Here is a 14,287-nt window from a genome sequence, read left to right on the forward strand (position 1 = left end):
ACCTTAAAGAGTACCTGTCACTAAATAAACTGTTCTAAACTAACTCAGGCTGTATTCCTTATACCCCTCCCACCCTTTAAAAAAAAAAAAATCAGAGCTGTGTATCTTACCATTCTTCTTGCCCACATAGTGCAATCTCCCAGCAGAAGAAAGTGGGCATTTCCCAGCAGGCATGACATCACTGAAGCCTGGTGGGGGATCACTTCCGCCTTCACATTGTTGCAGTGCTGTGATGAAGACCTGAGGCTCTGTGCAGCTTTCAGTGAGGCTCTCTGCATGTGTAGTGAGGCTCTTTGCAGTTCTCAATGAGGCTCTTTGTAGCTTTCAATGAGGCTTTGTACAGTTGTCAATGAAACTCACTTCCTGAGTTTGGTATCCTGCCAGGCTGGGAGGAGACCAAACTCACTGTATTAATAGCAGCAGGGACCAGAACAGAGTCACCTAGTGGCCATTTTTTTTCTATCATTTTAAACATATTCATGTTGATCATTTTAAAAGCAAGTGAACGGGAAAGTGTCTGCTAATTACACAAGGAACACTATATTAAAAGTTTTATTTTATTTACAGGTACTCTTTAATACCCTTTAGTAACTACTTCTGCCACTTGCATACCATATGAATAAATTTTCAGTACCCTAACCTTTCACCCATAAAGTACCAAGCATGCCATAAGACATCCACTTGACAGATCTGTTTTACTCTTTGAAGGGAAAGTGAACCTTGTATTTACTTTCTGTCTTCAGACAGATCCAAATGCATACTGCAGCCTATATTTTAATACAAAATAAATTGTCTAGACAGAATTATCCACATGGAAAGTTGTCAGACATTTGGCAAAATTAGATACTTTTGGCAAATTTCCTCCCCATAGAAGTCTATAGATACTGTTCAGAACATACAGAAACCTTATTTCTGTTTCCAGAGATATTCTGCCAAGTGTATGTAAAATGTGGTGTGAACTGACTCTTATTTGTAGCCTTGGATTAAACTTGAATACATTTGGCTGTGTGCATGTTCTGTCTTGATGGCAAATGATACAGGTAACTTTATGAACCATCGTTAGAAAAGCAGACATGTGGATTTTATATATGTAAGGCTAGAATTCCACTGAGGTTTTTCATGCAAAAATGCTGATAAAAATGCCCATTTTGCTGCATGGTGTTTTTTCTGTGAAAAAACGCCGCGGCCAGATGTTAGCTGCAAGTCAATATTGAACTGCAAAATGCCGGATCCGCTTTCCGTTTTTTTTTTAATTTTGGATTTTTTTTAATCCTTTAGGTGTTTTTCAGCTTTTTGGGCTCAGAGGCTGGTTTTCAAAAACATCCTCAAATTCAGAGTATGGCACTTTTTTCGGGAAAATCTTGGCATTTTCCTCCCATAGAAGTCTATGGGAATGAAAAAACGCTAAGAAAAAAATGGCATGTGGGCTTTAACTTTGGCGTTTTTGCAGGCAGTTTTTATTCTTTTTTTGGACTTTAGCAATCCAAAAAAGTGATGGATATACCTTTTTTTTGTTACATTTTGTAGGGTACCATTAAAAAATATAAATAAAAAAAAGATACAGTAGTGATGGAAAAAATTGTATTTAACAAAATTTCTATTTTTTAGAACAACATTTTTTAGTAATTTTTAAACAGGGATCAATTTATGTGGGTGGGCAGATAACTAAAAATCTAGCCAGCAATATAAAACATGTAGAAAGGGGCCATTTCATTATAAAAAATTATCTCCTAGGACTGTATCCACCTTTTCCAGCCCGCCTGAGCACCTGAAAGCTGAACTAATTTATGCAGGAAAATTCATCAACTGCCGAGCCGAGAAGTTCGTGACGAATCGAATTTACTGTAAGTTCGCTCATCTCTAATTGGAGGCTCTCTGTTTGGAAAGACATTGCAAAATGTCCTAACCAGGCCCAGGAGCGCCATTTTTGAAGCTCTGGGCCTGTTGGTACTGGCTCTTCCCGCCACTCCTGTGGCGGTGGGTACCAGGTAATAATTGCAGGGTAAGCGCTAGCTGTTTTTGGGGCTAACGATAAGCCTTGGCTTAGTAATGGAGTCCGTCAATAAGACAGCTTGCACCTCTAAGCCTGAAAATTCAATAAAAAAAAAAAAACACGACACATTGGAAAAAGTTTTTTATTTTAAAAAAACACTCCCCCACAGCCCTGGTTAGCCATTTTATTAAAAGAAAAAAAAATACAGTTCATCCGCATAATCCTCTGCATACATGGATCTGAAACGAGAACTAAAAGAAACACAAAAAATTGGCTAGGACATTTTTGGCGCTCTCCGCTGGGGAGAACGCCCATAATGCAATGTCTTCCCAAACAGAGAGCCTACAGTTGTTGCAAAACTACAACTCCCAGCAAGCCCAGCTGGGAGTTGTAGTTTAGCAACAGCTGGAGTCTCCCTGTCTGGGAGGACACTGCCAGAAGGGTCTGTTCACATTTTACAAAACGTACAATGTGAACAGAGCCTCACACCCTTACCAGCTTGGCTCCCATCTGTAGCTCTGCAATTACATTATCACTAGGAGGCGGAGCTACACCGACCCGGCGGGGACAGGGAGCGAGGGAGGTAAGCAGACCTCGTCTTCTGTATACACCATATACAGCTATCTATAGATAGCTGTATATACTGTATATCGCCCAAAGGGGCTATAGGAGCATGGAGTCCTGTCAGTATAGTGACAGGATTCTCGGCTCCTGTGTAGTATACACGGGTACACTATACACCCCTGTATACTATATAGGGCCTGGGAAGGTGAGTAGTGATGCTGTACATCACTCATCACCTCCTTACACTCTGTTGACTGGGCGCTCAGCATCTGACCCACAGAGTGGTACCTGAAGGCTTTTTACTGGCAGTTTTTCCTGGCGTTTTTGCTTGTGGGAAAAAACCTCAGTGGGACACTAGCCAAAGTGTGTTTAGGAAGGTGAATATAAAATATCACAGTTCAACATTGAAAATGAAAGAAAAAAAAGTTTGTTGGACATCTGGTGTGTACTAAACTATATACATTTCTGAATGAAAAGTGAGCATGCTGTAGCTGTTTTACAAAGGACATAAGTCATGTTATAACATTGTGGGTCTTAAATATGATCGAGCTGGCAAAAAAATATAAATTGTTGATTTTTTTTTGTTTCATTTCACAGATGGGGAGCTGTATTCAGGGACTGCAGCAGATTTTATGGGAAGAGATTTTGCTATTTTCCGCACGCTTGGAAATCATCATCCAATTAGAACGGAGCAGCATGACTCCAGATGGTTAAATGGTAAGCAGAACACCTATTATAAAACAAAGTGGATGTGGAAACACTTAGATTATAAGTTCTGGAATAAACCATAGAGAATTGTTAAAAATCTCAAGAATGCTTCGTTATTTGTTAGATTTATCCAGTTTACTAGGTTTTTGGAAAAATATTGAAGTAAATGGCTCCTGTTAGGATAGTCTTTAGTTTTATTGATGCTATGCACCTTTTTTAAGACAATTAATCAGATAATAGTTGTGTTTTTATTTTGTTGCTGCATTTTATTTATTGAAATCTGTATTTGATAATTATACACTTTTACTTTTAGGCCTTCATGCATATTAAAGGGGTACTCCGGTTGAAAACTTTATCAACTGGTGCCAGAATGTTAAACAGATTTGTAAATTACTTCTATTAAAAATTCTTAATCCTTCTAGTACTTATTAGCTGCTGAATACTACAGATGAAATTATTTTCTTTTTGGAACACAGAGCTCTCTGCTGACATCATGAGCACAGTGCTCTCTGCTGACATCTCTGTCCATTTTAGGAACTGTCCAGAGCAGTTCTTAAAATGAACAAATATGTCAGCAGAGAGTACAGTGGTCATGATGTCAGCAGAGAGCTCTGTGTTCCAAAAATAAAATAATTTTCTCTGTAGTATTCAGCAGCTAATAAGTACTAGCAGGATTAAGAATTTTTAATAGAAGTAATTTACAAATCTGTTTATTTTTCTGGAGCCTTTGGATAGGGGATAAGATGTCTTAGCACTGGAGTAACCCTTTAAGTAAAAAAGCCCATTATATATGGCCAATATTTGTGCCTCATGTACATACTGCATAACCAACATTAGGGTGAGATAGGTTGGACATTACAGAAGTGAGATTTTACAATGTACCCTTTTGGAACTAAATTCACATTAAATACCCATATTTGCATTGCATTGCACTAATTTAATTGTATTCAATAAATTAAATAGTCCTAAAATTAACATGTAGATAAGCATTTATAATATTGTATTAAAAAGGTTTCTAGACCCCCAGAGAATAAAACATTGGGGCTCTATGGAATATTTCTAATGGGATTGGAATGGCATTCTGTAGAAAGCACTGACTTAGTTACATAGGTCATATCCATAGGGGACCTGTTGATTTTGCTCACTTGGAAAGCATAGAAAGGGTAAGAAAGCTGAGCCATGTAATGACAGACATATATCTATGTAAACTATTTTACTTGTTTTTAGCAAGGTTGGGTACATTCTAAGCCTGCATATGAAATCTGTATTATGTGACATAATTACTAGAAGCCTGTTGAATCTTTTCCGTAAATATCTATTTTGATCAGCAATACTATTGTTTGTTACTATATTATTCTGTCATTATTTTTTTTTACATAAGGTGGCTTTAGGTAGCGATTTCTTTTCTTGAATGTGAATGCGTAGATAATATATTGAAAAAAAGTATAGCCGAGTCAATAAACTTTGTGCTTTTTGGTTTTATAAGAAAGAGCATTATTCTTGAAATGTCAATGTCAAATGGAACACACACATACCAGACATGATTCTCACCATCATTGATCAATCTTCTTCATTCAGACCACCACATTGAACTTTCAGCTGGTGTTCAATACAGATTTACTGTTCACTGGATAATTTGAGTTCATGTCCATGGGGGAAGTTAAGAGATGTACCAGAAGGAGGATGTCGTGACAATGCATGTCACCATGGTGTGACTGGCTTAACTGACATAACTTTGTAAAGATCTCCCCCTGTGAAAATAAGACCCATTTGCAAATTAATTAGTTTCTGGCGGCAGCTTGATTGTTGACCTAAAGTTTGTAGAATGCAAAAACAATTGGATTAGTGTGTGGGATATAAAAGCCCATTGCGGCATTTGAGTCTGTTTTTCCAATCTGCTGAAGACAAATTGAAGAAATCTATCCTACCATAAAGCAATGTTGAAGGTTAAGTGTGAAATAACTATAGTAACAGAAACACAATGTGTCCTATGGTCCAGTGATTCAGGCCAACCCACTTGATACTTCCTAGAGTGTTTGTATAGAATGCGGCATGAAATGAAGCCCCACATGGTATGCAGATCAGACTTATGTTCATTAATCAATTACAAAGGTGTTAAAGAGAGACATTCAACTACTGGACATGTCTTCAGAAACTCGAGAAAAGCATTCAGTTCTAAAGAACCGACAGAAAAGGAACAGAAGTTAAATGTTAAGAAAATAAACATCTTTTATAGGACTTAGAGGGTCTAAATAAATCATCCAGATGGTATACCAATTGTGTGGTATATGATTAGAATAATAATTATGATAACTATGGGAATAATCCACTACCTAAAGTCATGGAAATCCAATGATCTGGAATTTCACAGAAAGAAATCAGAATTTTAGATCCCCCCCCCCCCCACCATTAGTCAATAATAAAATTAAAAACACTGCCATGAATGTCACTTCTGTACTGTTGATTTTGCATTTAAAAAATAAATTGCAATATTATTTTGTGGGGGGGGGGGGAATGGGAAAAAAATGATATTTTACCATTTCTATTTATCTGTATGCTTTATGATGTCCCCCTTATGGTAAGCATGTTTTTTATGTGTTTGCTTTTTTAAACCTGTTAAGGATGAAGGGCATACAGGTACCCCCTTGTGTCCTGGTACTTAAGGACCAAGGACATACCTGTACGCCCTGAATCCTTAAGTGGCTTTGAAGCAAGAGCAGGAACAGGGGTTTTGTGAGCCAAAATGGCAGAGAAGGGTCCCTTTACCTGCCTCCTGCCACCTGATGGCCAATTCAATGATGTAGCCTTGCTTAGCCGGGTGATATCAGTGGATCACCGATCTTACTTTGTATTTTTTTCATGGATTTTAAAAGGAGAGGAGGAAAAAAACGAAATACAAATACAAAAATGAAAATTGGCCTGGTCCTTAAGGTCAAAATGGCCTTGGTCCTTAAAGGGTTACATTTTTTTTTTCAAACATTTACAAAAAACATGTATTGGTTTATACAAATAAAACATGATCTTCTTACTGAAAACCGTATAATGCAAAAATACAGTATATTCCCCTTGATCCGGCCCCGTTCCCCTACAATAGCTTTATAATCAATTGTTAACTTTTGCCTTGGCTGGTTATCTTCCCAAGGTCATTTCAAGTCTTTTTTTTTTTTTTTTTTAATGTAACCTTTAAATTAGTGCATATGTTTACATGTTTTACTGCCTTTCCACAAAACAAATCAATTTGTGTGTATACATATATATATATATATATATATATATATATTTAAAAATGTATTTGTTTTGTGTGTTATCCTTAACAAATATGTATGAGCGCTTGTAGTTTCATTTATTTATTTAACTTTTTGCGTATTCAGGGCAACATATTATTTATTATTGATAATTATTCCTGTTTTTTTTTTTTTTTTTAAGAGGCAAAGAATACCTTTGTGCATTTTTATTATTTTTGTCAATCTTAAAACTTTGTGTTAGATAACCTCTTAGATAAACTATGACTGCATTATTTTAGAGGTTAAATTACCAGGTCATGGAGTCAATAAACAACTGAATTACAGTAGATGCAGAGGAATGATTAGATTAGCAAGTGCTCCTTACTTCTGTTTTGAAAAGAATAAGAATCCCTCACATGTGACAACCATAGTGTAAGTACAGTATGTTTTCTGAGTGCTTAAAAGGGTGAGTGGAATGTGAACAAAGGCCCATGATACCACAGCTTTTGGGGTCATCTGAAGTGTTATAGGGACAGGAGAAATAATACAGATCTGCCTCATCACCTTTCTCATTGCCAGCACACCCCTCACTGACCTCTCCTTCTGCTCTTCACACAGGCTAAAGTGACAGCTGCAAGCATGGCATCCACTTTACCCTGTTCTATTTCAGACTAGATCACAGGTTTGTAGATTTAAAACAAGGCCAATTTCCCATATGTAGTCTTTTTCAAGCCTTAGCTAGAGTAGTTCCATACACAGAAACAGGGGGGCTCAACCACAATATTGAAACGGGGTGCTGCCCTCAGTGAAAACATACACAACATTCTCCAAAAAAAAGCAACCACTGAATATAAAGTGCACCCCCCTGAATTAAAGGGGTATTCATAATATAGTGTCTGTACCTGTGTGTGACGGTTTTCTCACAATTCTTCTGTGATTTTCACCCCAATATTTATTTTAACAGCATACAAAATGACTGTTGTCTCAGATTTTCCAGGTTGCAATGCGGCCAAGACCTGACTCACTGGTCAGCTGATGACAGGGAGCCTGTCTGCTTCAATGGGTGAAGTGATCGCTTTGTGGGGGAGAGATCAATCTGCAACTAATGCAACAGCTGTAGGCACCCTGATTGAAAACCACAGGTCTTTTGAATGGATGCAGCTCATTTATGTTTCAATGGATGGGGTGGCTGGTGTGTGGGAGGGAGGAAAATGGAATTGTGGGATTTGTAGTCAAAAAAGAAAAGTCAAACAGGAAATACCAGTTCACAAAAAGCTAGCCACAGTGTTATGGTAATCTCATGACATAACCATTTAGCCCCAAGACATGTGCAGATCCTTCCTAAGCATGTCCATTACTGTCTGCCAGGTACAGACTAAAATCACTTTATCGTGGATAACCTCTTTAACAATAATATCCCATGATTTTATGAAATATCAAAAAACAACATGCATAATGGTCACATAGACAATTAAAAACATTTAAAATGTGCATTAAGAGCCACAACACTATCTCAGGGCAGGACCATGAACCCCTCCTCCCGAGCCCTGCCCTACAGTCTAATAATAAGGGATTTCAGGGGCCCCGTTCCTGCTCTATCATCTGGATCACTGGATCTCATTTGGTTTGCTATGCTTGCACTATGGGATGTCTTTACTTAACCTTTATTCTTGGCTAGATTATGCTCAAACTCGTTCTGCATTATGACCTTGTACATACTATAGCCTTGAATACTATTGCATATACCGCCTTACACATTAGTTTAGTATAAGGTACCCATAATCCCCATACATTTATTGAATACTCTGTGTATTGTGTTATATTTATGCAGCATAGTAATTGGGAGTACTGTGTATGACTTATTATTAGATTGCAGGACGGGGTCATATCTCGGGAGGAGGGGTTCATGGCCCTGCCCTGAGATAGTGTTGTGGCTCAAATAGCATTTTAACCTGTTAAGGACCCAGGGCGTACCTGTACTCCCTGAGTCCGCTCCCGATCTGTGGCCCCGCGTCATAGTGGGGTTGGGCCCGGCCTCTAACAACGGCTGGGACCCGTGGCTAATGGCGCGCGGTATTGATCGTGCTGCCGCATGCTACTAACCCTTTAGACGCAGAGTTCAAAGTTGAACGCTGCATCTAAAATGAAAGTGAAACCATGCCGGTTAGCTCAGGGAGCTGTTCGGGACAGCCGCGGTGAGATCGCGGCATCCCAAACAGCTTACAGGACAGCTGGAGGGTCCCTACCTGCCTCCTCGCTGTCCGAATGCCGAATGACTGCTCAGTGCCTGAGATCCAGGCATGAGCACTCAAGCGGCAGAATCATCGATCACTGGTTTCTTATGAGAAACCAGTGATCAATGTGAAAGATCAGTGTGTGCAGTGTTATAGGTCCCTATGGGAGCTATAACACTACAAAAAACAAGTGAAAAAAAAAGTCAATAAACCCCTCCCCTATTAAAAGTTTGAATTACCCCCCTTTTCCCATAAAAAAACAGTGTAAATAAAAATAAAAATAAACATATGTGGTATCATTACGTGCGGAAATATCTGAATTATGAAAATATATAATTAATTAAACCGCACGGTCAATGGCGTGCGCGCAAAACAATTCAAAAGTCCAAAATAGTGCATTTTTGGTCACTTTATATATCATGAAAAAATGAATTAAAAGCGATTAATAAGTCCTATCAATGCAAAAATGATACTGCTAAAAACTTCAGATCACGGCACAAAAAATTAGCCCTATTTTTCCCCATACGCGGAAAAATAAAAAAGTTATAGGGGTCAGAAGATGACGATTTTAAACGTATACATTTTCCTGCATGTAGTTTTGATTTTTTCCAGAAGTACAACAAAATCAAATCTACATAAATAGGGTATCATTTTAACCGTATGGACCTATAGAATAAAAAGAAGGTTTAATTTTTACCGAAAAATGTACTGTGTAGAAACGGAAGCCCCCAAAAGTTACAAAATTACGTTTTTTTTTTTTTCTATTTTGTCTCACATTGATTTTTTTTCCGTTTTGCCGTAGATTTTTGGGTAGAATGACTGACGTAATTTGTAGAATTCGTAGAATTTGGGGCACAAAAAATAAGCCATCATATGGATTTTTAGGTGAAAGATTGAAAGAATTATGATTTTTTAAAGGTAAGAAGGTAAAACGAAAATGCAAAAGCAAAAAACCCTGGGTCCTTAAAGGGGTTAAATGTTTTTAATTGTCTATGTTACCATTATGCATGTTGTTTTTTGATATTTAATAAAATCATGGGATATTATTGTTAATTCAGTGGTGTGCACTTTATATTCAGTGGTTGCTTTTCTTGGTGGTTAGCTAGAGAAGTAGCTTCCTCTTCAGACACCCTGCCCTAAGTTGTCCTCACTTAAAACAGCATGGGGTAAACAGTAGGGTTAAACCGTTTTCCCCACCACAGAAATTCATTGTATATGTCCTATGAAAAAACACACACAAAATAAAATCTTGTGATCACAGGACTGGATCCAAACTAGTCCTTCATTCTAAATATTTTGCTTATTTACAGACGTATAAAATTCTGCACCCTAACGGTAATAAAATTGCATTACAATTATGAGCTTTAGTAAATAACATCATGTCTTATTGGTTGTTATGGAGTAAAGATCTGGACAGGGCTGGTGCAAGGATTTTTGCCACCCCCTTGACCCCGCCCATTGGCCCTGCCCTTTGACACACCCCACCTTACTATGGGGTGGCATGCTGTAACAAACCTCCTCCTCATTTAATCTCCTTACTACTGGGGTGACACACTGAAACAAACCCCCTCCTCATGTGATCACATTACTACTGGGGTGACACACTGTAACAAACCTCCTCCTCATGTAATCTCCTTACTACTGGGGTGACACACTGTAAGAAACCCCCTCCTCATGTAATCACCTTACTACTGGGGTGACACACTGAAACAAACCCCCTCCTCATTTAATCTCCTTACTACTGGGGTGACACACTGTAACAAACCTCCTCCTCATGTAATCTCCTTACTACTGGGGTGACACACTGTAAGAAACCCCCTCCTCATGTAATCACCTTACTACTGGGGTGACACACTGTAACAAACACCAGTTTAGCAAACAGTATCACATTTAGCAGTATTAGATAGTTACAGCAGACAGTATCACACATTATAGGATTAGATACAGGGGCTCAACAACCAGTATCGGACATAGAGGGATTAGATACACAGCTCAGCATACAGATCACACATGGGAGATTAGATACAGGGGCTCAGAAAACAGTATCACATGTGGGGGATTAGCTACACAGTTCTTCAGACAGATCACACATAGGGGATTAGATACAAATCTCATCAGACATATCACACATGGGGGGATTAGGTACAGAGGATCAGCAAACAGTATCACACATGAGAGGATTAGATACACAGCTCAGCAGACAGATCACACATGGGAGATTTGATACAGGGGCACAACAAACAGTATCACACATGGGGGGATTAGTTACACAGTTCAACAGACAGATAACACATGGGGGATTAGATAAAGGGGCACAGCAAAAAGTATCACACAATAGGGATTAAATGCACAGTTCATAAAACAGATTACACATGGGGAAATTAGATACAGGGGCTCAGCACACAGTATCATACACTGGAGCATTAGATACACAGCTCAGATCACACATGACAGAAAACTCACCAGGTAAACGTTTCTTTCCTCTCTCTCCGGTGGCTCTGAGGACAGGAATAGGGGGATACTTGTGGCTGAACTTTTCACCCTGGTTTCACTGAAGACACGTGGAGCGCAGTAGCTGAGGCAGAGACCTCGGGGGAGGGAGCAACGCTCCTCCAGCAGGATAAAGTAAGCAGAAAAGCTACAGTAATGTGGTGGTGGGGGGGGGGTAGGGTTTTGAAGCAGATGGTACACTGGATCTGTCAGTGCTTCTCAAGCTAATGAGAAGCGGGAGGGGAGTGTACAGTGGAGCTCACACAGCACTCCTCCAGCAACATGAGTGGCAGGGTGGAGGTGTTGTGGGACGGGGGCGGCGGCGCTGTCACAGACAATCTCTGCTTTCACTTGCAGTGTTCCTCCAGCATGATGAGGCCCAGGGAGGGTGTGTGTATTGTCAGTGGAGCTTGTGTACAGCGCTCCTCCAACATGGGGCGGGGGTTGTGCTATCAGGGCTGCGCTGGGTGATTAAAAAGCTAACTGATTGTGTTTGCTGCAACAGGCAGAGAGGCGCCCCCCTCCAGGGGCTACTCTAGGCGGTTGCCTACTTCGCCTATAGGCAGAGCCGGCTCCGGATCTTGATATAGTTTTAAAAATATCTATATGGAGTGCTTGAAAATAAATATTTAATGACTTTTACTGGCCATTATTACTACTATAACCACCCCTTGCATGTTGATAAAATAGTTAGCACTTTGACCCTAGATGACCTTTTTGTAATTACCTTGATTCAAAAATCACTACCATGACCAGCATGCAATTTCATTCCTAGTCTTTGGGGAAAATAAATTCAGCTGATTTTAGACTTTTTCAACAATTACAACTATTTTGGATTTGTTGTACTTCTTTCATTATTTTTTTTTTCAGTTATAGGGAAACATTAAGACAATATCAGAACTGTAAGATGACTAAAAGTCACCTTGGAAGCATAACTGCCTGCATAAAAATATGAAGCTTTTTTTTTCCCTATTTGTGTATGTGTATATTTATTTTAGTGAATATGGTCCTTTGCAGCACAACAGTGTTGCTGTTCTGACACTAGAAATTTCATTGGTCTTTGCAACCCACTTTTGCACAATTGTACGTAATGTACAATGATCCACTAAGTGTAGAAATCATTGAAAAACTATGCACAGAAATAACTCTAGACAGTACTGTTCTCCCTTTTCCTATGACAACTTGCTCTACCAATTGCTTCCATCCATCCTCTATTTTCTACTTCTTGCTTATTCTAGTAGGAAAGCGTGGGAAACTGCAGCAGCTGTCACCGTGCTTGTCACAGTCTCAACACTAAGAGAGGGAAACTTAGGTCACTATGTAATGGGGCTACAGACAGTAGTAGTCAAACTTGGGAATAAGAATGAACTGTGTAATTGTGACTGATTTATAGAAGTAGTTTAAGAGAACCAGTATGTTGTATATAAAGGTAAAGTGACAGTGAAGAGATGGACAGTGTTGAATTGATGGACTAAATAATCTGGATTGTATAATCAGAAAGCCTTGTAAATAGTTTATAGAAGATCATGCCTCTCTATATACGGATTTAGTACTAATGGTTTCACAGTGTACGGTATTTACTGTGATCTAGCTACTGAATCGTGATTCCTGTTCTACATAAAATCATCTTTGTTTTTGCACTTAGCTCATTGTATACATTATGACAATGAATGTTGAATCCACTGTGGATTTCTCTATATATGATAGTATTGAAAGGATTTTCTAGCTCAAAAATAAAAGATTCTTAGTACTATTTTAATTATTCAGCCAATTATATATTCTGACTCTTTCTGTGAATCAGTCATGATCATAGTGACACAAATGTATTTTACTTGAAAAGCATTATGGTTACATACCCTTTGTATTATTCCTCCAACGTCATTGTTGAGCCAATTACGGTATGTTAAGAGAAAGGAGAGGGCCCTTTTATACAGACTACTAGAGGTGGCTCTAGACTTTGTGAGGCCTTAGGCGATACTTGAACATGAGGCCCTCACTACAGAGGCTCCAGATTTACAATTCGGCATTGCACCTTCCCATAAAATGCAGGAGAATCTCAGAATCTATAAAAATTCACATAAATCTCCTATACTAATGACAGATGACTGAGATGTCCCCCTTGTGCCAGGATGTGTAGCAGAAGTCCTCAACACTGTGTGTCCAGCCTGTGAGGGGCATAAATGAAGCAGCAGAAACAGGACCTAAAGGGACCTCATAGTGACCGACAGAGGTTCTCCCTATGGCTCTGCTGCCCCATATGTCTTCTCCTTCCTGACACTCCTTGAAAAACCTTCCCCTGTCCTGCAGCTCTTCGCATGCAAGCCCTATAAATTCCAGTCTTTAAGGACCCCTCCTCCTGATCCTCCTTTAATAGGTGTCCTTACGGCATCTTTTGTCCCGCAAAATAAATGCTGTCTGTCCTCGCTAGACCCCTCCAATTTCCTGTTCCCTACTAAAGACCCAAATGTTCCTCCTTTCCCCTCCTGAAAACCTCTCCTCTCCTCCTGTACCCCCTTATATGGAGCCCTCTTCTCCTCCTGTACCCACCAATATAGATCCCTCTTATGCCCCTTTACCCCCTTATAGAGCCCTCTCCTTCTGTTTCCCCTTATAGAAAGCATTCTTTCCCTCCTGTACCCCCTTATATACAGCCCCTTCCTACCCTCCTGTACCCGCTTATATAATGCCCTCTTCTCCTGTACCCCCTTTTATAGAGCCCTTTTCCTCTCTTCCTGTACCCCCCTTATATTCTCCTATACCTACTTATTTACAGCACTCTTCCTGTCCTCCTCTACCCCCCTTATAAAGGGCAATCTGTATACAGACAGTGATTTACCCCCTTATCAAGTGTACTGTTTAAAGGGATTATTTTTGTAAGGACATTAAAAAAAACTGTTTAAAGGAGTACTAGATCTTTTAAAAAAAAACATTCCCTTTTCACAAGATTGGGTATTGGTGTCTTATCTCAGGGAGTTCAACCTCTAGGACCCTTACAATCTCTAGAATGGGCCCCAAATTTCCCTGATGCATGGAATGTAGGGTTGTCATGCATTCCGTCCACTGTCTATGGGAGT

At 39.3% G+C, this 14,287-nt stretch overlaps 1 protein-coding gene across 3 annotated transcripts in view; it reads left to right on the forward strand.

The window, feature by feature from the left end:
- The window catches only part of SEMA3A (semaphorin 3A), a 265,980-nt gene that overhangs the window by 177,257 nt on the left and 74,436 nt on the right, over positions 1 to 14,287 (forward strand). For all 3 annotated transcript variants that reach the window (XM_056573400.1, XM_056573403.1, XM_056573401.1), the window contains exon 6: positions 3,155 to 3,274. In XM_056573400.1, coding sequence (XP_056429375.1) covers positions 3,155 to 3,274 — 120 coding nt within the window. The remainder of the gene's footprint in view (positions 1 to 3,154; positions 3,275 to 14,287) is intronic.

The sequence above is a fragment of the Hyla sarda genome, chromosome 4 (assembly GCF_029499605.1).
Source record: "Hyla sarda isolate aHylSar1 chromosome 4, aHylSar1.hap1, whole genome shotgun sequence".
NCBI classification, from domain to species: domain Eukaryota; kingdom Metazoa; phylum Chordata; class Amphibia; order Anura; family Hylidae; genus Hyla; species Hyla sarda.